The sequence below is a fragment of the Dermochelys coriacea genome, chromosome 11, assembly GCF_009764565.3.
Source record: "Dermochelys coriacea isolate rDerCor1 chromosome 11, rDerCor1.pri.v4, whole genome shotgun sequence".
Classification (NCBI taxonomy): domain Eukaryota; kingdom Metazoa; phylum Chordata; order Testudines; family Dermochelyidae; genus Dermochelys; species Dermochelys coriacea.
The window spans coordinates 45,151,953-45,174,681 of NC_050078.2; the positions used below are offsets into that span (position 1 = coordinate 45,151,953).

The 22,729-nt window shown below is 39.9% G+C and overlaps 1 protein-coding gene across 1 annotated transcript in view; it reads right to left on the reverse strand.

Moving 5' to 3' along the window:
• PDE11A (phosphodiesterase 11A) overlaps positions 1-22,729 on the reverse strand; it is a 244,679-nt gene that overhangs the window by 123,830 nt on the left and 98,120 nt on the right. Inside the window, 1 exon segment of the mRNA XM_038422222.2 lies at positions 3,419-3,508. Within this exon segment, the coding sequence (XP_038278150.2) occupies positions 3,419-3,508 (90 nt within the window).

Consider the following 22,729-nt stretch of genomic DNA (forward strand, 5'->3'; position numbering starts at 1 on the left):
TAGACATAAGATCTAATGAAAAGGTACCAGACATACAAAAACATTCCACGTGAACATTTTCCACTAAAGATAGGGAGGTATTTGAAGGTGATCTGCAAATGGAGAAAAAACATTGGACCAGATCCTTAGCAGGTGCAGGTAGGCATAACTCCCTTGAAGTGGTGGTGTGCTGATTTAGACTAGCTGAAGATTTAGCCCCTTGTGTTTGCATTCTTTTTCTTCATTATGATGTGTGAAGGAGATCTGAAATGTGTTTTGTGTTTGCTCATTTTTTCTAGAAATATTAGGAATACGAAGCCTTGCCTTACCTGTTTTTGCAGGAGGGACTAGAGGACTACAGCAGGAACTTTCTCAGCCCTCATTTGAAGGGACAAGAATGTTAAATCTTTCACAAAGGGGCAGATTCTGATCACGCTTAAGGTTGGTCTACACACAACTTGAGCTCTGATTTCACTATATCAGTTTAGAAACTAATATAGTGAAATCAGTGTAACCCCGTTCAGTGGGCACTTATTTCGTATTCGTATTTCTATAATAATTTTACTTAAGTCAGTTCTTTACCAATTTAAGGTAAATCAAAATAGGGAACTCCTAATCTGAAATAAGAGTCTCAATATAAAAGGCCTGCACTAGTTTCGCTAAATCAATTTTAAAGCTATTTAGTCAAATTGGTGCTCAAATTGTGTGTAGACAAGATCTTATTAGCATCTAACTCTATAGGTATGTCTACACTGCAATGAAAAACCCTCAGCGGGCCAACTAGGCCTCACAGGGCTTGGGCTGCAGGGCTGTTTCATTGCTGTGTAGACTGCTGGGCTTGGGCTGGAGCCCGAGCTCTGGGACCCATTTGCAAAACAAGAAAATATATATATATATATATATATATATATATATAATTTAAAAAAGCTATTACGCCTTTCTCATACTACATGAGACGGCCAAAAAAAAAGGCACAAACACAATAGTTCTTTCCTTCACAGGCAATGTTTACTACTTAACTTATATCTGCACCTTAAGAGTAAATCTGATAAATAAAAGCCCAAATTTAAATTTACAACTTAACCATGCGTTGAAAATATTTTTAAATGTAGTTTCCTTTCTATTTTAAATATAATGGGCCAAAATCAACCAGGGGTGTTGGAACAATTTTTAGGGTGGGGTTCTGAGACCCACAGAACCGAATGGTAAACCCTATATATATAATGGAAACCACTTCAAGCCAAGAGATGCTGCAGCACCCCCAGAACCCCTAGTTCTAGTACCTATGAATAAACTGAAGACACTGAAGTTACACTAGAGATGAATTTGACCCATTATTTTGTGTCACTGCATACAGCCCTTGCATTAAAGTGTCTCCATATCACTAAATATATAAAAGAAAATTAGTAGTCTGAGTCTTGCCAATAAGAAAACCAGGTCCAAATGGGAAAAATCTTGATTTAAATAGATTACAATCTGAACCATACAAGCTTCTCTATGTTGGCTTATTCAGGGTTTGCTGTCTTGCCAAATCAAGGTCTATATTTACAAGACAATTTAATTACTTCAGTTTAATTGAATCCCATCTAAAAAAACAATAAAGCAGTTCAAACTGACAATCAAGATGATATGAAAATGAGCTTGCTTGAATGTCCATGTACATTTTGTCAAGCAAATTCCACAAAACTTTTCTTCAGATAACTCATACAGCCACAACTGGGATGACAGGCCCCAAATTTGAGTCAACTTAAAATGGATATAATAAGGAATGCCTCAAGGAAAGTAAAATAGGCACTAAAACATAATCTACCAAGAAATTTTAAAATAATAACTCATGCATGTGTAAAATAGCAACTGTATAAACCAACATTCCATTGTTCTGTGCTCTTCCTACAACTCTAGTGTCACTGAACACAGGTCACCATAAAGCTGCCAAATGGCAATGGGTTTTGTTAATACTTACTTGAGGTTGAAATAGTGATCAAGAAAGGGAAGGACAATTCTCTCGAGGACAATTCCCTGAGCTGCGCTCAATCCCCAGAAATTGCCATATTCTAATGAAGAGTGAGTGTGAAACATTTAGGGGAGGGGAGGAGGTATTCAAGAGGCATGAAAAATCACCATAATATTTTCCTGTTTAAAACTACCCATCTGGCTAAGGAGATTAAAATGAGACTTCCTCCAGGGTCCATTATCAACACGTTAAGGGTTTCCCTTCAGAGTGATCTGATGATTTCAAATGTTTTATTTTATTTGTTTACTTCTTTCTTTGTGCCACAACTTCATCAGAAATGTCAGCATGCTTCAATAAAAGGGAAACGTCATCACCAGTGTTTAGTCTCAAGAAAAAATAAGGTTTATATGACACAGGATTTGGCTTCCATCAGCTCAAGTCTAAAAATTTAAAGACTAGATTTTTTTTACCACTAATAAAGTCCCACAGAGCAAAAGACAGCTCTTGGCAATTCCTCCTCAATTTCTCCTATGTAAGTTTAGATAGCATTAAAGAATTAATTGCAAATAGCTAAATCCCTGAGCAGCTTCAGTCACCGTATTTTTAAAAAAACTGCCACAAAAATGTCTCCTTCTCCCCCTCTCTCCCAAAATTGCGGTGGTCCATACTCAGACCTGTACAGGGGTAAAGACCTCATGATCTACAACCTAGAGCTCTAAACTATTAGAAAAGGGAGACTCCTAGCTTCCCAATTGGACATAAAGCAAAGGTGTCTGGTCCTGGTAAATACCAAGATACTTATGATTACATGATTATATATACAAAATCTAAGGTAACATTTAGAGATTTTAATATTTGTTCATTATAATTTCCCTCTCCTTACAAATTATACTTAGTTGGACACACAGGGTGAAATCTTGGTCCCACTGAACTCAGTGGGATTGAACAAAGGGAGTTTAGCTTCACAGGAGGAGAGATTTAAGAAAAACAATACCAATAAAAAAAAGTCGCTAGAACATTTCCATGATCTTTTTTCTGAAAAATATGTGGTATGTACAGAATGCATAACGGTGTGGCTTAAAGGTTGTGGTTGTACTCCTTTGGAGTACCCTGCATAACTCACTCCTGTAGGCAAATGAAATATTACAAATACAGGATGCTTGAGGGTTGATATTTCTGGAATTTTAAAAAGATCTGAATCTGTGGAAATGTAACTCATTCTACTCTGCAGCATGGATTCTAAATGCACCTATCTTAGCACAATAAACTTGAAATTGTCATCAGGAAACAAACATTTAATATCAAAAGCAAATTTATCTACCACCATCTAAGCCTGTAGCCTCAAGGACATTCATCATCCACTTAAAAGGTTCTCTTGGGATTATTTTGAAATAAAACATAATTGGTTCCTTAAAACTGTCTGTTCTGGAATTTGAAGGAAAGAGATGTGGTTGATAGCTGTCCAACGTGCTGCTCTCTACTTACTCTGCTTCTGTCATATTCCTTCCTTGAAGCAGCAAATAGCTGGGCGTTAGATATGGCAATTCCACAAAATGGGAGGTACATCTGCATCACCTGTTTCATAGAGAAATTTTAGGTCATTAGGAAACACTATTGAATGCAAGCATCCATATTATTTAGCAATGAGATCTGAGGACACTTGACAACTCTCAGGAAGTGCTCTGCACCCTTAAAGTCTTCCATTATATAACTAAAAACAAAGAAAATCATCTGTGAATGGTCCCTAGAGATTGGGGGAATGAACTATTCCAAACATTAGCCCCCAAACCAAACCAGACTCAAAACTATTTGGATTTATGGATTCAGCTGGTGAGGATCTTTGCTATTATTCTGACAAATCCATTGCAGGATTCTCAGCAAGTGTGGAAATCTGTCCTAAGGTGGAAACTGCATTAAAATCTTGAATGTTCTGGAGTTTCCCCAAGTCAAAGGATTCCCTTTCTTTTGGGATTGCCTCTGTCATGGTAACCCCTTTCCCTCCCCCCTCAAACATGCAACATCTGAAGATGGCAAGCTCAGCAGAGACTGACTCTCCTACTGTCTCTGAGAGGAACAGAGTTGGAGATCAAGCTTCAGGAGCTGTAGGGAAGGGAGGAAGAAGAAGGGAACAGCATCTGGTTGAATAGAAAAGGGGAAGAAAATTCAAAAAGTTCATATGCATTTAGGTAAGAATCTAAACTTGAGACTACACTGAATCTTTTAAGGTTCACTCCATTATTTATTTAAAAAATACTGGGGGGGGGGAGGTGAGAACCACAGTGACAAGGAATGAAGCAGCCCACAGATTGGGCTGGCTCTGTATTTCAAATGAACAAATCCTCTAGCCAAATACTTCAATAACTGTAAAGTTTAAGATTTTGTGCATAAAGCTCACATGAGGTGAGGTGACTTCACAATACCAACAAGAAAGTAAAAACATAAGAATACTGGTACTTTCAAACCAGAGCTTTGAAACAACAGATGCAGCACTGGCACCACTGTCTAGTTCTGGCCCAGTCCTGTGAGACACTGAGCACCTTTTATGAGATGCCAAGAGTCCTCAAGGTCTGTCAAAGTCCATTAGAGCTGAGGGCACTCAGACCTGTACCAGGACTAAGCGCCTGGTCTGAAAGTGATGCTGAAGGAGAGGAAGAAGGCAATCAGATGACTAGAGGGATATTGGAAGAGATTATGGCTAGACAGAAAAAAATCTATCATCAGTCTATCTTGACATTTTTGGAAGGAATAATTGATGAGATGAATACAAAAATAAACATCATGGATGAGAATAGTTTGGTTTTCTACATCCAATCAGACTTGCATGTGAATGGTATAATGTCTATCTTGTTTACAAAACAAAGCACAAATAAAAACAACACTCTCTTGGAAAGCAGGGTTGAAATCTTGGAGCCCGAGGAGAACTTCCATAATGTATTAGTAATAGAGACCCCAGCACAGATGGAAGCCTCAGGTCCTGTGATATTTACAGAACAGTTGTTGCTTAACCTGGTTGGTATTATGCCAAGAACAATCTTTTGTGCAGTTGTTGACTGAGCAAAGTGAGGCATAACATTCAATTTAATGGCATTTCTCTGTTTGTTTGTAAAGACCATATCTGATCAATTCTGAAATTTCAGGGAACTTCCTAGTAATCAATGGGATGAACCCTACTGATTTGATTAATACTTCCCTTAGCATTGTGTTGGTCTCACCTGTCCATTTACTTGGTGTCATGTATTTCTGTACCATATACAGACTAGTCACAGAGCTTGCTTATACACACCAGATGTGTTCATCATAAGATCCTTTAATGGTCTGTCAGGTATGGCTGAGGTTTGTTTAAATAAAGTATTTTACACAATGCCGCCAAATGGCTAAACAGCATAGTACAATTTAGCATTCCATTACACTTGGCCTTTGTACAAAGATGAGAATTCTGAGAGTATCTCCTGAAAACATGGAGTTGCTCTGGTGTGTAGCAGCTATGAAACTGTGATGTCTTTGTTTTCTGTCTTTTTCACCTTTAAAATAATAATTTTGTTCTCATAGTTACTGCAGCCTGCAACTGGGGAGACACATGCACACACTGTTCTCCCTCAAAGACTCTCCTTTGTTCTTTATGGTGTTTCTCCTTAAACTAAAATGATGCATTTTAGACAGAAGGTATGTTTGCTCTTTATCAGTGGAATGGCAACAATTGCTCTAATCTTCAAATGTGTCAATTTTAACATTCTTTTCTACATTAAAAAAATCCAAATTGGTAGGTATGACTGATTATGATCAGTGGGAAAGGCCATTCAAAATGAAAATTAAAAGTAAAAACACAACCGTCATGCATGAAAGTGCCAAAGAGACCAAAGGGAGTGGGTATGAAGGGGCATGCTCTCACACTGACAGAGAGGCTTTTTATGCTTGGACAGAGGGGAGCTTAAAAATGGAAAACCTAACACCGAAAGGGGTGGTGAACTGGAAGAGGGCAGCCCTCCCTCAGACAGCAGAGACAGGCTCACCAACAGGGAGACAGCAACAAGTCTCACTGCTCCATAAGCTGCATAACCCATCCTCAGAGCAGTATGCCCCATGGGGAGGGGCTGGAGGTAGACCCATCTCTTTATTTTCGCAGACACCTCTCTGCCATAAGGGAAGAAAGAGGGGAGAGGACTTTTCTTTTGTTTGCTCCAGGAACCCCTTTAGGTGTTTGCTAGAGTGGGGAGAGAGAGGCCATATAAGGACTTGAAGTGGGGTCTGGAGGGAGCTTGAAGGGACTGCCCCCCCCACCAGAGGGGAAAGAATGAAACTTTCAAACTTTTATTACCAAAAACTGCACTGGGAGAATTTTACAACTCTCTGTTTAGTTTTTGTTTAAAAAAAAATAGAAAACTTGGTTACTAGTGATGCCTCACTGAATGCCAAAGTCAGGGAAGTGATCGCCGTAGAAAAAAATTGCTTACAAGAAAAAAGTCTGACGTGATGCATTCATGAGATTTGAATACTTTTAACCTTTTACTATATATAACTTTTAGAACCAGTTTGGAACCTAGTCCTGCCTCCATTAGAGTCAGGAGCAAAACTTTTATTCTAGACCAAGGTATTCAGACACCAGGGTGTGGTATAAGAAGACACATCATGTATTTTCAAGAATGACAAAAATGGTTGAGAGCACAAATTACCATCTGGTGAAATGGACAACCACACAGCAGGCCTCATTCGCCATAGCTGTGCACCGTGTGTATAATCATTTGCACCTGTGAAAAGGTGGTATATAAACTGCTACTAGCTCAGAAAAGTGGTGTTTTACACTCACTTTGCATAACTACAGATGACGACACAACATGTAGTGCAAAGGTATTGAAAACCTTACAATAAAGAATAAAATGAATGAATAAAAGTTCACAATTAAGTGATATAATTCAATATCATATGGAGAACTACCACCAGTGATTTAAAGCAATTATACCACTTTTTAAAAGAAAGTTTGGCAAAACAAAAATCTGCTGCCACTCCTATTTTGTATTTTCTGAGCCATATAGCTACTGCTGCTTAAACAGTCTCTGGCAAAACTGTAATACAGTAATCGACACATCACTAATGGTTACTGACATTTTTAAAAGGCTCTTTTATTGCAAAATCATAGAGTGGAGTAGAACAAAGTTATCACATTTTGGCTTCAAATAAATTAAATATGCATTTACAACTGCAATATCAAAACACCTGTTTTCTGATGCATTCTGTGATCCTTTAACAGACAGGAAACATTCAGAAGTACCATTACAGAAGCTAGACACTATGGCAATTGGCTCTACAAAAATATCCAATGGTCTGCTGATTGCCCTTGAACATTTTAGCCAATTATTGTGAAGACTTGATAGTATACCAAATCCTTCAGTGGTTTTGCTCCCAATATGTAAGTGAATAGTTGAAGAAATGTCACCATGAATTTGGATACTTTTTTTTTTTTTGACTGATGGGTGAGTAATAAAAGATCCTCTGGCACATCAACATAAAAGAATATTGCATCATGTTTGGCCAGAATCTATTTAACTGTAATGCATTCTAGTTACTAAAAAGATTTTTCCTTAAATATAAGTGTCTTGTTTATAATAAACAGCACAAAATACTTCAGTGATGTCACAACTCACCGTTTTTGACATCTGAATTCTCCAGCATGAAGTGGTGATTCAAAAACAAAATACTGAGCTGTGGCATAACTAAATAAATAAGGCAGGAGGAGAAGACTGAATAGAAAGGAGAAGTCTTATGCTTGGTCATAGATATGTTGTCAAAAAGCAGCAAAGATGAGAAAGAACACAGAGAAAAATGACCGGTCTATTTTAATTTGCCTCAGTGTGACACAGGAACATTTTAAGAGGGAGCTGTTTTCCTGTACTCTCTCTGCTGTCCCTTTTGCACTACAAAACAGGCAGAGGGAACTTACCTGGTGCAATCTGGGTCTGTGAATGTTTTACCAAACACTAAGGTTTTATTGCACAAGAAACTCTATCAGTTCACATTAAAATTCTTAAAGGAGTTGCTGCTAACAAGTCCAAAGCTTGAGTAAGGAAAACATAATCTGTCTATGCTTGAAGGTGCAATAAGTGGGGAGGCATAGCTATGGCCTGTAGTCATACCAATGGACTGACCATCACTGTTAAATTCATGGGGAAAACACAATTTATTATATAAACCATTCCGCAACAGATGAAGTTACTCATCCCTGCTATATCCAATTACCAATCCAAGGCACAATTCATAGATTCATAGATACTAAGGTCAGAAGGGACCACTCTGATCATCTAGTCCGACCTCCTGCACAGCGCAGGCCACAGAATGTCACCCACCACTCCTATGAAAAACCTCACCCATGTCTGAGCTATTGAAGTCCTCAAATCATGGTTCAAAACTTCAAGGAGCAGAGAAGCCTCCCTCCAGTCAACCATGCCCCATGCTACAGAGGAAGGCAAAAAAACCTCCAGGGTCTCTCCAATCTGCCCTGGAGGAAAACTCCCTCCCGACCCCAAACATGGCAATCAGCCAAACCCTGAGCACATGGGCAAGATTCACCAGCCAGATACCCAGGAAAGAATTTTCTATAGTAAATCAGATCCCATCCATCTAATATCCCATCTCAGGGGATTTGGCCTATTTACCCTGAATATTTAAAGATCAATTACTTACCAAAATCCCATTATCCCATCATACCATCTCCTCCATAAACTTATCGAGTAGAATCTTAAAACCAGATAGATCTTTTGCCCCCACTGCTTCCCTTGGAAGGTTATTCCAAAACTTCACTCCTCTGATGGTTAAAAACCTTCGTCTGATTTCAAGTCTAAACTTCCTGGTGGCCAGTTTATACCCATTTGTTCTTGTGTCCACATTGGTGCTGAGCTTAAATAATTCCTCTCCCTCTCCTATATTTATCCCTCTGATATATTTATAGAGAGCAATCATATCTCCCCTCAACCTTCTTTTAGTTAGGCTAAACAAGCCAAGCTCCTTAAGTCTCCTTTCATAAGACAAGTTTTCCATTCCTCGGATCATCCTAGTAGCCCTTCTCTGTACCTGCTCCAGTTTGAATTCATCCTTTTTAAACATGGGAGACCAGAACTGCACACAGTATTCTAGGTGAGGTCTCACCAGTGCCTTGTATAACGGTACTAAAACCTCCTTATCCCTACTGGAAATGCCTCTCCTGATGCATCCCAAAACCGCATTAGCTTTTTTCACAGCCATATCACATTGGCAGCTCATAGTCATCCTATGATCAACCAATACTCCAAGGTCCTTCTCCTCTTCCGTTACTTCTAATTGATGCGTCCCCAACTTATAACTAAAATTCTTGTTATTAATCCCTAAATGCATAACCTTACACTTCTCACTATTAAATTTCATCCTATTACTATTACTCCAGTTTACAAGGTCATCCAGATCCTCCTGTATAATATCCCGATCCTTCTCCGAATTGGCAATACCTCCCAGCTTTGTATCATCTGCAAACTTTATTAGCACACTCCCACTTTTTGTGCCAAGGTCAGTAACAAAAAGATTAAATAAGATTGGTCCCAAAACCGATCCCTGAGGAACTCCACTGGTAACCTCCCTCCAACCTGACAGTTCACCTTTCAGTAGGACCCGTTGCAGTCTCCCCTTTAACCAATTCCTTATCCATCTTCTGATGTTCATATTGATCACCATCTTCTCCAATTTAACTAATAATTCCCCATGTGGCACGGTATCAAATGCCTTACTGAAATCTAGGTAAATTAGATCCACTGCATTTCCTTTATCTAAAAAATCTGTTACTTTTTCAAAAAAGGAGATTAGGTTGGTTTGGCACGATCTACCTTTTGTAAAACCATGTTGTATTTTGTCCCATTTACCATTGACTTCAATGTCCTTAACTAATTTCTCCTTCAAAATTTTTTCCAGGACCTTGCATACGACAGAGGTCAAACTAACTGGCCTGTAGTTACCCGGATCACTTTTTTTTCCTTTCTTAAAAATAGGAACTATATTAGCAATTTTCCAATCATTCGGTACTATTCCTGAGTTTACAGATTCATTAAAAATTTTTGCTAATGGGCTTGCAATTTCAGGTGTCAATTCCTTTAATATTCTTGGATGAAGATTATCTGGGCCCCCCGATTTAGTCCCATTAAGCTGTTTCAGTTTCGCTTCTACCTCTGATATGGTAATATCTACCTCTATATCCTCCTTCCCATTTGTCATGCTACCATTATCCCCAAGATCCTCTTTAGCCTTATTAAAGACTGAGGCAAAGTATTTGTTTAGATATTGGGCCATGCCTAGATTATCTTTAACCTCCGCTCCATCCTCAGTGTTAAGCGGCCCCACTTCTTCCTTCTTAGTTTTCTTCTTATTTATATGGCTATAGAACCTTTTACTATTGGTTTTAATTCCCTTTGCAAGGTCCAACTCTACTCGACTTTTAGCCTCTCTGACTTTATCCCTACATCTTCTGACCTCAATTAGGTAGCTTTCCTTGCTGATCCCTCCCATCTTCCACTCCCTGTATGCTTTCTGCTTCTTCATAATCACCTCTCTAAGATGCTTGCTCATCCAGCTTGGTCTACAACTCCTTCCTATGAATTTTTTCCCCTTTCTTGGGATACAGGCTTCCGATAGCTTCTGCAGTTTTGATTTAAAGTAATCCCAGGCCTCAACTGCCTTTAGATCCATAAGTTCTTCAGTCCAATCCACTTCCCTAACTAATTGCCTTAATTTTTGAAAGTCAGCCCTTTTGAAATCAAAAACCCTAGTTGCAGATTTATTTTTGTTAATCCTTCCATTTAGTTTGAACTGAATTAGCTCATGATCACTTGAGCCAAGATTGTCCCCTACAACCATTTCTTCTATGAGGTCCTCGCTACTCACCAAAATTAAATCTAAAATGGCATCCCCTCTAGTCGGTTCAGCAACTACTTGTTGAAGGAATCCATCAGCTATCGCATCTAGGAAAATCTGAGCCCTATTATTATTACTAGCACTGGTCCTCCAGTCTATATCTGGGAAGTTAAAGTCTCCCATGATCACGCAGTTTCCATTAGTATTTACTTTTACAATTAGCAAGCATTTTTTCAATTTTGAAAGTACTAGCAACATGAAAGGTAATTCCTTATGGGGGTAATTTCTTACCCTATCTAATTTGCAATAAATTACTAGGAAACCCACTACAAATGCTTGAACTGAATACATTGTTCAGAAAGCAAATAAATACACTATTAAAAATTCAATGACACAAGTTTACAAAATGTACTTTGTTCATTTATTTTTGCAACTGAAGCTTGGTTTATAATGGTACGTCGCAGCATAGTGGCTATCAGTAAATGTGTGATTGCATTATTTTTACAAAATATGCTATCTCAGTAATAAGATGATCTAGCTAATCTGCTGAGAGGTGGAGCTAAAAAGCTTGTCTCTTTCACCAACAAGAGTTCGTCGAATAACAGATATTACCTCACTCACCTTGTCTCTTTAATACCCTGGGCACCAGCATGGCTACAGCTACAATGACACTCCAAATTTGTTTTTTACTCATCCTGACTTGCATGTTCAAAAAGCAGACTCAGTGATACCATTTAAACATTTCCTATATTCTTAAAAATAGGTGGAATATATCCATGTTTTATTAAATTCAAGAATCTGCAGACCAAAATCAATTGCAATATGGTTAAGTGTGAACACTCACCTAAATCCCATTATGTTCTGGCATCTGTACAGTGTCTGGCAATTCTTATATCCCTGTCTCTGATCAAATCAAAGCATAGCAACAGTTTGCACTTCACAGAAACATTTGCCAAAACCAGAGATTTTTCCATGCTAATTACGGTTTGAACCCCTATATTCTGTGGACATTCTATGAACCCTAAATCCATACACATACCTCCCCGGACATCAATGAGAGCTGTACAGATCAAGAGCAGTACATTGCTTGATTAGTCTGAGGTTTTTTAAATTCATGTTTGCATGTTATTAATTATTCAGTGCTATAAAAGTACATGGTGCTTCAGAGACAAAGAAAAGACAATACAATCTCAAACTTGGCAAGCTGTCAGGGCTGTAAACAGCCTGCATGAGGCCAGGGAGAATTTCATCATAATGAGCCAAGCGTTGGGCTGCCTCATGTGATTGCCCACACACAAGGGAACTAGATAGTCTCTTCACCAGCCAGATCCCTACGCCATTCTGTAGTAGAAAACAATCCCCGTAAAAATCTAAAAGATCAGATACTTATGCTGGACCCCATCCCCATGAACTCCGCTGTTGGAGGACTGCTGGAGGTGGAATAGGGGGCAGCGCCAAAGCAGAGAGATGCTTGGCCTGTTACAGCCCTAGGACAACCTAGAATCAGGAGGGCACAAATAAGGCTTAAAGTCACAGCCTGCCCCTGGCCTGGACTTTCTGTGGTGCCCCTCCAGGTGGTGAAGAACAGAATCTGACCCTGCATCTTTTCTTATACATACTCAAGCCTTGAAATAGGAGTGACTAAAAAAAAATCCTGGTGAAGTCAGATTTATAACAATGAAGTCCTAAACATGTTTTTTATATAATTAGAACTATATTCATCCACTCTTCCTATTTTAGTTCTCTGTTTAACCTGTTTCTGACCCCAGTTACTTTTATGTTAAGTATGATATCACCAAAGCAGTTGAATCTTAAAAAATCTAGATGAGCCATGTTGTGCATTGTTTTGTCATATAAACACACACACACACAAAATGTGGACAGGATTTAGTAAACCTATTTTAGCTACATTTTATCAGACATATTTAATACTTAAATATTTCCTTGTGTTTAGCACTTAGTGTGTGGGACGAGACAATAACCTGCAGGCGACCTTCCAAAGAAAGCCTCATAATAAACTTTGTTGTTTCAGATAAATATGAAATATGAAAATATGCCTATTACACTCTCCCAGGCCAAAACACACTTGTGGAAGTGTTAAGAGAGATCAGGGAAAAACCACCCACCTCTATTAATACTTAGTTGCCAAATCCTGTAGTCTACTCAAGCAAAATTCCTACTAATGTCAATGGAAATATTGTCTGACTTGAATCTCTAATAATAATTTTATTCTAAATGAACCTGGCCCATGAATTCCTTTAGGTTGCTAGACAATAATTCAAAATTCAACATAAAATCAGGGTGTCTGACGAGGTAGAGGGGAGAGGGATACAAAGGGACAACAGTGGTCATTTAAAAATAAATTTGGGGAAGAAAAATTGTGAAGAATAGAAATGGAGAAGGCCAGACTGAGAGGGCTGTCTAGGATGGAGCAGGTATGACATCCTAGGACCCATCACAGGAAAGGCATAATTATAGCACAACCTAAAACTGAAGGTAGTGTCAGTCTGCATGAGGTTCAATGAAGAAGCTTTAAAAGAGCCAGGTCCTGCACCATTACAGGCTTATAAAACAGGGCTAAATAAAAGCCTGCTCACTTTATAGTCAGCCTACGTAAAAACTGCAAAGTTGGCTTAATATGAGCATGGCTGATCAAGCCAGTGAGCAGATGTACTTCTGATGTATTTCTGCAGTCTGAACTAATTCCAAGCTCTGGAGAAACCCTGCTGGAAGTCCTGCTAAGAGTGAACTATATTAATCAAGTAATAAGGGTATGTGTTGCTTCTCTGAGGTCATCACAAGAAAAGGGACTGCATATGCACAACAGTTAGTGTAACCACATAAATACAGACTAGTATTGCCACGTATTATCAAGGTGGCCTCTCACGCTCCAGACAATGACTTTTTTCAGTTGCTCATAACTTTGCCAATCTTTAACTGTTTGGATTGAAATTTCCCATGTGGATGTCTGCCTGAGGCTAAATTGTTTTGGGGGAGAAATTTCATCCAAAATGGTTCAGTGATTTCCAAGATCAAGGACAGGTTGTTTTACCTATAGGAGAGAATTCTGACAACCTTTATAATAAGCAGTGTACCAGCCCTATTTATAACAATCCTAGTTCTCCATTAAAAGGTTACAGTCAAATGTGACATGAAGTTCTTAATCAGACTCACTACTTCCAGACAAGTCTTTTGAAAAAACATGGACATGAAGGAAACAAGAACATTCTCATAACCACAATCTCCCTCCACCAGTGAGACGAAAACTGGCAGGACCCACAAGACAAAAGAAAAACATTTGTGTAATTTAATCACAGATCTCACTTATCAGCAAAAGTTGTGCATCATCACCTTTGCACTTCTCCCTCTTATATTACATGGCAGTTCCAAACACATCAGCAGTAAGTCATTGTGTAGCAATACTTGGCACTTTTGCAGTGGCCTCAGTCTAAGGCCTGATCTACCTAACTACATCGCTCAGGGCTGTGAAAAACTTCATGCCCTGTGCAGAGTAGTTAGGTCTACCTAACCCCCAGCCTATACACAGTGAGGTCGATGGAGGAATTCTTCTGTTGAGTCAACTACTGCCTCTCAATGGGGAGGATTTACTACAGCGATTAAAAACCCATTCCATTATTGTACTGTCTACACTACAGCACTGTACCACTGTAGTGCTTGTAGTGTAAATGTACCCTAAGTATCTCAAAACATTTTACAGACATAAGTGAGCTAAGCCTTAAAACATCAATTTTTTTCTACAGGTAGGCAAACAGGTTAAATAACTTGCCACGGGTCACAAAGCAAGTCTTTGGCAAAGTCAGAAAAAGAATCAGAGCTCCTGGGTCTCAGTTCTGTGCTTGAATTATCAGACTCATCTTTCGTGACTGAAGAACTGTTATAAAACTGCATGAAGATCATTTGATGAAGTGTGAACATCTTCATATTGCTAGAGACCTGAAAATCCGTGGATATCTGCTTTATATCCGTGGATGTGGTCCTTTGTTTCCTCATCTTTGCGCATTGTGGATCGGATGCGGGGCTCTAGAGCAGTGGTTCTCAAAGGACATCCGCAGCCCCCTGGTAGTCTGTGGTTTCAGGGGGTCCACTTATGGGGCTGCAGCCCAGTGAACCAGCGCCCACCACAGGGCTAAAGCCCAGAGCTCCACGGGGAGGAGCACCAGGGCTCGAGACGTTAGCCCCGGGTCTGGGAGGGGAGAGCGTTGGGCCTAAACCCTTAACTCTGGCTTCTCCTCCCCCAGTGACTGCACAGTGAGGGTCTGACAGGAGGCAAGCAGCAGTGGTTATCAGTGGGGCTTGGGGCACTGGATTCCCCATGCAGGCTCTGCTGTTGCTGTTGCTGGTACCTGTAGTTAACATAGTCCAGCAGGCCTACCCGGGGCAATTAGAGAGCAACATGCATCCTGTGGCTTGGGCGGTGAATCCAGCAATGTCCCAACCCACTCAAAAGTGCCGTATCTTACCCCCTATCAGACACAGAGTAGTGGAGAAGAATGTCCCCGGGCCTGTGGTGCCATTTGCTGTGTTCATAGTTCCCAAATGCAAATTTTATACACACACATATCTATAGAGAGATAGATATATGTGCATGTTTGCAAAATTAGTAGGTTTAAGCCTCAATTAGTAATTTCATAATTACATGTAAAAATCAGGAGGGTTCTGGAAAATTAGGGAGAATTGGCATCTCTGATTTAGCTCTTCTGTATATAATGGTCTACACTGAGATCATGTTGATATAACTAACTTTCTCTTCAGATTCTTCTCATGTAAGTTTCAGAAGACATGTTGTGAATTTATAAAGAGAGAACTATTGTTTGACCAGGAATCTGGCATCTTTATTTGACAGAGAGAAGAGGGGTGAGGTAATATCTTTTATTGGACCAACTTCTATTGGTGAAAGAGACAAGCTTTTGAGCTTACACAGAGCTCTTCTTCAGTACCTGGGAAAGGTACTCAGAGTGTCACAGACAACTAAATACAAAGTGGAACAGATTGTTTAGCCTAAAGAGTTATTAATGACATAGCTCATCTGGAATAGACTGCATGTCAGGCCCAAGCCTATGAGATGCTGAGAGCCTTCTGCAAGATGCTAAACACCCTCCATTCCAATTGAAGTAAATGGCATTAAAGTCTTCACTTCCAGCTCAAATCAATAAAGGAACAGTGTAAGCTGGATGTAACAATTAAGCAAACCAGGATTCCTCGGTACATCTTTAGCTAGTGTAAATTGCTATAGCTCCATTGACTGGCCCACTATTTGTAGCATTGACCCAGTGTGGATTTTGCTGCAATTTTCTTCTCCTTTCTTTCCCACTACAAAACAATTCTGAGTAGGAGCAGATGCTGTCATATGCAAGCAAGAATTCCTATTTGGAAGATAGTTAAAGTAAAATCAGGGGATTTAGAAATTACCAAAGTCCTTTGACATTTCCTTGATGCTACTTCTTGCCAATCAAAGCAGTCCAGGTGCATCTTCTGCAGTAGCTAACCTCACCAACAAACAGAAGAATATTTAGGAAATTTATTAATGGGGTTACCTTATGGAGTTTCTTGTCCCATACATAGGCATAACCCAGAGAAAGGACCACCTGGTTCATAATTTACATTTCACAGAAATTTTTCTATTTATCTTTTACAGTCTTATCTGTCTCTATTGACGTTATTGACCGTTTAAGTATTTTATTGTGTAATCATGTGCCTCTCTGGTAAAATATAATCATATGTTGTATCTTTTGGACATACATTCCTGTTATTTTGTTGGCTTGCCTATGGACACTGTGAAACTTGCCATTGGTGTTCTACACTTGTCTATTTTGAGCTCAGAGATATTTAGTATTAATGTGACAAATGTCACTGCACAGCATGTCATTGTACTTCTTGCTGTTGACACTTGGGTCTATTCTTCATTCATTTCCCCAGAGAAAGCTGTCTCTATCCTCCTTTCCATTTTTTAGGATGACAAATCAATTGTAGGACTTCAGTCTTTTGGCAATTCAGTATAGATAAGAAAACTTCTCATAGCCAGTTCCTAATAATAATATTGCAGTTATGCCCATGTACTTATTATAATTTTGATGGTTCCACTTCTTGTTTATAAACCAAAAGTACATACTCTAGGGCTTTTACTTGTCTTAAATTTTAACAGAGAGACTCATTAATATAGTCAAAACATCACTTAACATGCAGCATCATAACATACTGCTAATATTTCTCATATACAACACCACCAACTTACATTCTAGTTGGCCAGACTATGCAATTGGATACAACTGACAATAAAAGGGACATGAAAACAAGTATGCACAACTTCAATGAAGCCCAATATGGGTAAGTCTTGGAGAAACAGAGAAAGGGTATTTTGTAATTTAAACTAGGAAAGCATATTGTGAGGCTTCTTACATTAAAGTTAAAGCTATGTGGAACATATGTGAAAGAATACAATCCTTGAGACATATCATTCAATTCCAAAATGAAAAAAGGGCAAGAGCATCTCTGCTGGATAGGCGAAATATCCTTAAAGCAATCAACTAGTATTTGCTTGTCCACAAGAATAGTAGCCACAAAATATTGGCATAACCAACATCGTAAAATCCACCTATAGAACAGCAGATAGCCAGTGCAGATCCTGGAGCTCTGGTTTCATATGCTCCCAGCAAGGTGCACCACTTACTAAGAGAACTGCTGCATTCTGCCTCAGCTTCAGTCTCAGAATGATTTTAAGATGTAGCCCCGTGGAGAGCATATTGCATTAGTCTAATCTGTTTTAGGTTTAATCAGGGAAAGGAGAAGACTAACCTGGGTCAACACAATTTCTTAAACAAAAGAAAAACAGAAGAAAATGGCATTTATTGTTTCTTTGATTAAAGAAATATTTGAAAGATAATCTATTTCCACTTACCAGACGACCATCATAAAAAATGAGAATGGTGCATCAATTAGTCAATATCAAAAGAAAGCGAATTAACAATACAACATGTTCTATAAGTTATAGTACATTACTTCCATATTTACTCACTTTGAGCATAGTCTTGGTCAAAGGGATAGCAGCATAAAGGAATATGAGCCAGATGTTGCTCTCAATGTAAATCTGGAATGCCTCCATTGATTTCTTAGTCTGGATTTATGTGAGTGTGATTTATAGAAGGATATAACCTTTTATAACAATCTAGCTTTAGTTTTATCTTTAATGTAGAAAGTTTATTGATGCCTTAAGGACCTTTTCAACAGCTTTGGTCTTATCAGTATGACTTTTGTGGAATTGATATTAAAATATATTGAACCTCTACAACCAAATACCATTCAGAAGAATCTGAGCATAAATAGTGTATTTACAATACTTCTGTAAAACCCTGCAGTTTGTAGGACAGACATTGTGGTTTGACATTTCTGCCTCTCAAATGTCTCTGTTCAATGTCTGACATGGCTCTCAAATCTTGAGCTTGCCACTAATGTTAAATATTCTAGCCAGTCATCAGGACATGACCATTCAAATAGCAAAGAAAACTTTTTTTGCACAAAACCTAATGCCCTGCCCAGAATCTTAATTAGGCCTCAGTAAGAAAGGATATTTATGCTTTCTTTTGATCAGATACAAAACCACTGCCTTGGAGAAAACTGTCTGAATTAGTACCGACAGTCGCTACGTCTCCATTTCCACTTTACAACAGCAACAGCAGTAGCAGCAACAAAAGGGAATTCTGAAGCTAATGAGAATGGAGAGAGTCCAGCACCTGCAGAACTGGGCCCTCAGAAAGGAAAACTTAAATCCAGGTTTGAGTACTGAGAACAAGCTAACCTGAATATGTGAATTGTATTACATATTAAAGAGACAAGGCCTAGTTAACTTAGGTCTTAAATTGTTGATTAAAAACACTTTGCATCTTAACTCTTTCTGTATTCTGTGCAGACCTAAGTAAGAAAGGATTTCTTTTTGAAAATGTTGTCTCTAAAAAATGTATTTAGCAGGTAAACATTTCCACTGCCAGTATATGTAACCATACAGCTACTGTGGAAGATGCATGTGTACACAAAGGTTCCTTACAGGGGTGTTCTAATGCAGGGGTTCTCAAACTTCCTTGCATCACGATGCCCTTCTGACAAGAAAAATTACTACATGACCCTAGGAGGGGGGACTGAAGCCTGAGCCTCCCCGAGCCTCCCCACCCCGCATGGGGGCCAAAGCCCCACCGCCCAGGTCAGGGGGCCAAAGCCAAAGCCCAAGGACATCAGCCCCAGGCAGGGGGCCTGTAACTTGAGCCCCACCACCCAGGGCTGAAGCCCTCGGACTTAGGCTTTGGCCCTGGGCAGTGGGACTCGGACTTTGGCTTCAGTCCCAGTAAATCTAATGCCAAGCCTGGTGACCCCATTAAAATGTTCCCAACTCACTTTGGGGTCCCAACCCACAGTTTGAGAACCCTTCTGATAGTTTGAGAACTGCTGATCTAATGAACACTGTGGTTCCAAGTGCATTAAGCCATGGGGATAAAAGAAACTGCTGTTGGGATTCTCCAAACATAGACCGAAGTGTGGCAGCTTCTGTTCATGAAGTCTAAAAGCTGCTGCCACCGCTGGATCCAAATGGTGGAGTGGCTGGTCGTTCTGCCCACTGAAACACCTGCCTCCAGTCTTCTGAGAGTGAAGAAAGCTTCTTATGAAGAGGCTCTCCCACCCCTCGTCTGATGAGACTTGGTGCTAGAAACCCCTGGGAGAAGAAGAAAATTGTTTTTGTGAGCCAACCCTTACTTCTTTATGAAGGGGGAAGGTGTTTAACCACTCCTGCCCAAGGGCTGCTGTTCACTTCTCCACCAGGCAGGAGTAGGAATAAAGAATGGTTGTCTGGACCCCAGAGAGGGGCACAGTGTGTAATGGGAGGGCTGGGATGCTGTTCTGCTGGGTAGCCTGTCAGCACTATATGTTTGTGCAATGGGTCAGAGGGTAATTGCCATGAGCTGAGGAGTGGCACTGCTCTGAGGCAGTGCTGATGCCAGGGAAGGTGAGGCTGTGGGAGAATAGCAGATGAGAGCTTGGGACTTCTTACTAGTCACAGTATTCCCCCAATACACACCCACACACAGAGCCTAGCCCATCCTGCATAACTCCCAAGGAAAGGGAAATGAAAATCAGCTCCTCAACAAAATGAGCACTTTATTTTAATTTTTTTTAAAGGACTGATTACATTTTTATTTATAAAATTATTTATAAAATATCAATAAATGCACATTGGCATCTCTTGGTTCCCTCTTGTATCTTTGGGGATTGCTCAAAAGACCACGGAAATCAATGGGCATCTTTTCATTTATTGCATCAGGCCATTAACATGGTGGAACTGCTTAGCCTTACGTTTGATTTCTCAAGAAATTCTGATGTGTCCCCATTGATATAACTTGACAGGGTGGTTGTCAATAACTTGGCTCAAAAGAAGTAAAAGTCAAGGAAGGTTACAGTATGCTTTTGAAGCTCTAGATCTAAAAATGCCATAGGCAATTAAAACTGTTTTACATTTGGTTAAAAATAACTTTTATATATCAATTTTCATCCCAGGTCACGTTTTCATGGTTAAAAGAGCTTCCTTAGATTGTAATTAATCATGTAAATACCTCTTAAATGTCCCATCATCACAGAGGCATTACTGGTTTCAGTACCATGATAACATAAACAACTTTCAAAAGTTTTGGTTATTGCATAATGGTGATAAATAATCATTTCTATAAGGTAAAATTTTAATTTTAAAAAGCCCTTCTCAGTATTGGTGTAAATTCACACTGTATTTCTCTTGTTATAATTTTTCCAATTTAAACTCTTCATTTTTTTTTTACAGTAAACTGTTAGCTCCCACAGCATTTGTCTTATGAGCAATGCTGATTGGTTCATTGGGTGCTATGGAAGGCACCATATTTTAAAGCTACAGTACTGCATCCTTCAGTTTAGTGTTGGTCCAGGTTGTGGCAGTCTGATTTTGCATGTTTGCTTTTTTTTTTTTTCCTTGCGCTGCAGACTTCAAGTGATTGATGAAAGTGTGTGGGCTGGTTTGGAGGCGAGCCATGACTATTCCACACATCATTGTCTCCTGAACTAATGCTGCACATCAGCAGATATCAATGTCAATTTCTAGGCAAATATATATTTATAAACAGGAAGCACAAGGCCAAATCCTGATAACCCAATTGCACAGACCATGAGATGGCTACGGCTTGAGTGTGAGTTTGGAGGTGGAAGGATAGGGGTGTGAATCGAGGGACACTGAATCCTCTCTCCACCTGCACCACGGAATTGCTCAATGGTTGCTATTGCATCTCCAGATCTGCAGCAGTCTACATGTGGTGAATCTCCCCTTCATCTGGAGGTGAGGGTAGTGGAGGAGTGTGGACCCTGTGCACCAGCTCCTGGTACACTGCCCCACCATAATGTACAGATAGCACTAGCATCCAGGCCCTCTACACCTGGGGACAGGATTTCCCCAGAGCTGTTTGTCTGTAGCAGCATGCTACAGATATTTTAATTGTTGTAAAGCTCTTACTGCTAGCTGCGTGACAATACTGTAACTGAAGTTTCTCACTCATTGGTCCAGAGAAGTGATGTAAACTGTGGATCACATCCTCTGTTCTTTGTTCAAACAACTCTCCTGTTGTGGTGTTTTGCCTGAGTTAGGAGCTCAGAAGCAGCAGCTCTTGGTAACACTTAACACAGCTCTTTTTCTCTCCTTTCTTAGAAACTGGCCATGAAGTGGGTTTAGAACACCTTCTAATGAAGCTCTTTGTCTCCCTTTCTTTCTTTGGGGTAATTTGGTGAAGAGCATGGGGGAAAAACCAGAACAAGTGGTTGGGTGAACTCTCCGTGAGAACAGCATTGTAAGCAATATTATGAGTTACAAATGTGGAGATATACAAATAGTAAACTGTTGCAGTGTAAATTTTAAGGGATGTTAATTTTATACCTAGTAAATACACTGCATTCTGCATTTTAATACTGCATATCATACTGGACTATATTTTGGACCAAAAATTAAGTCATACATGCCTCCTTTTAGCCACACAATAGTCCTGACAGGGCACTTGGTGGGAGAGAGAGGGCAGAGGCAGTTTACCTTGGGACCCCTTTTGAAAGGCCCCCAAACCTAGAGGCGTTGTGATGGGTTTGCTTCACCACTCGGGTTTGCCATACCACACCCCTCCATCATGACAGAGGGGCCGTTGCACCAAATTTGAGTGAGTGGTGCTGCTACCCCGTGTGCCAGATTGCAAGGCCTGGAGCAGGGAGTTGGGCCCAGCCCAGTGGGACAGGAGCCACTGCTGGGAGGTGAATGTGGGGCAGGCTTGCTCTTTAACACATCCACCACACAGAGTGTCCCTTCAGTGGTAATTTTGGAAGGGTGGGCGCACCAGTTTCAGATTTTGCCCTGGCCCCCCCAAAACCTCTCTGTGGCCCTGGTTTTTGGTACCCGGAAAAAAAACCCTTACACAGAGAACTGGTTGCATAAACAAGGCCATTCCTTCCAGTTATATGTATTTTGCCTCAATTAATCAATGGCATTTTTTTAACATGTACTCTTTATTATTTGCATACAAGCCAAAAAGATGAGGCATATTGAGAGGTGAATATGTATTAACACTTTTGTTGAACTGTGGACAGTTGATTTCTGACAGCTAAGTTGCATCAGAAATGCATTGGACACTGTTTTCCTTGGTGTAATTTGGCCAGGTACATACTCGGGGTGGCTAGCCCTCCGCACCGCTTGCACCGCCATGGCTATGCTCTATTTTTAGGACGCTTGTTGTATAAGACATACACAAAAGGGAGTGCACAGTGGCTAAGCTTTTTGGACAGCCCCTTGTTCCCCGAAGATGGTAATTTTAGACACTCCCTGCCCTTGCTAGCTTGGGTTTTTTGCCCCACTCTGGCAATAAAGATTGAATG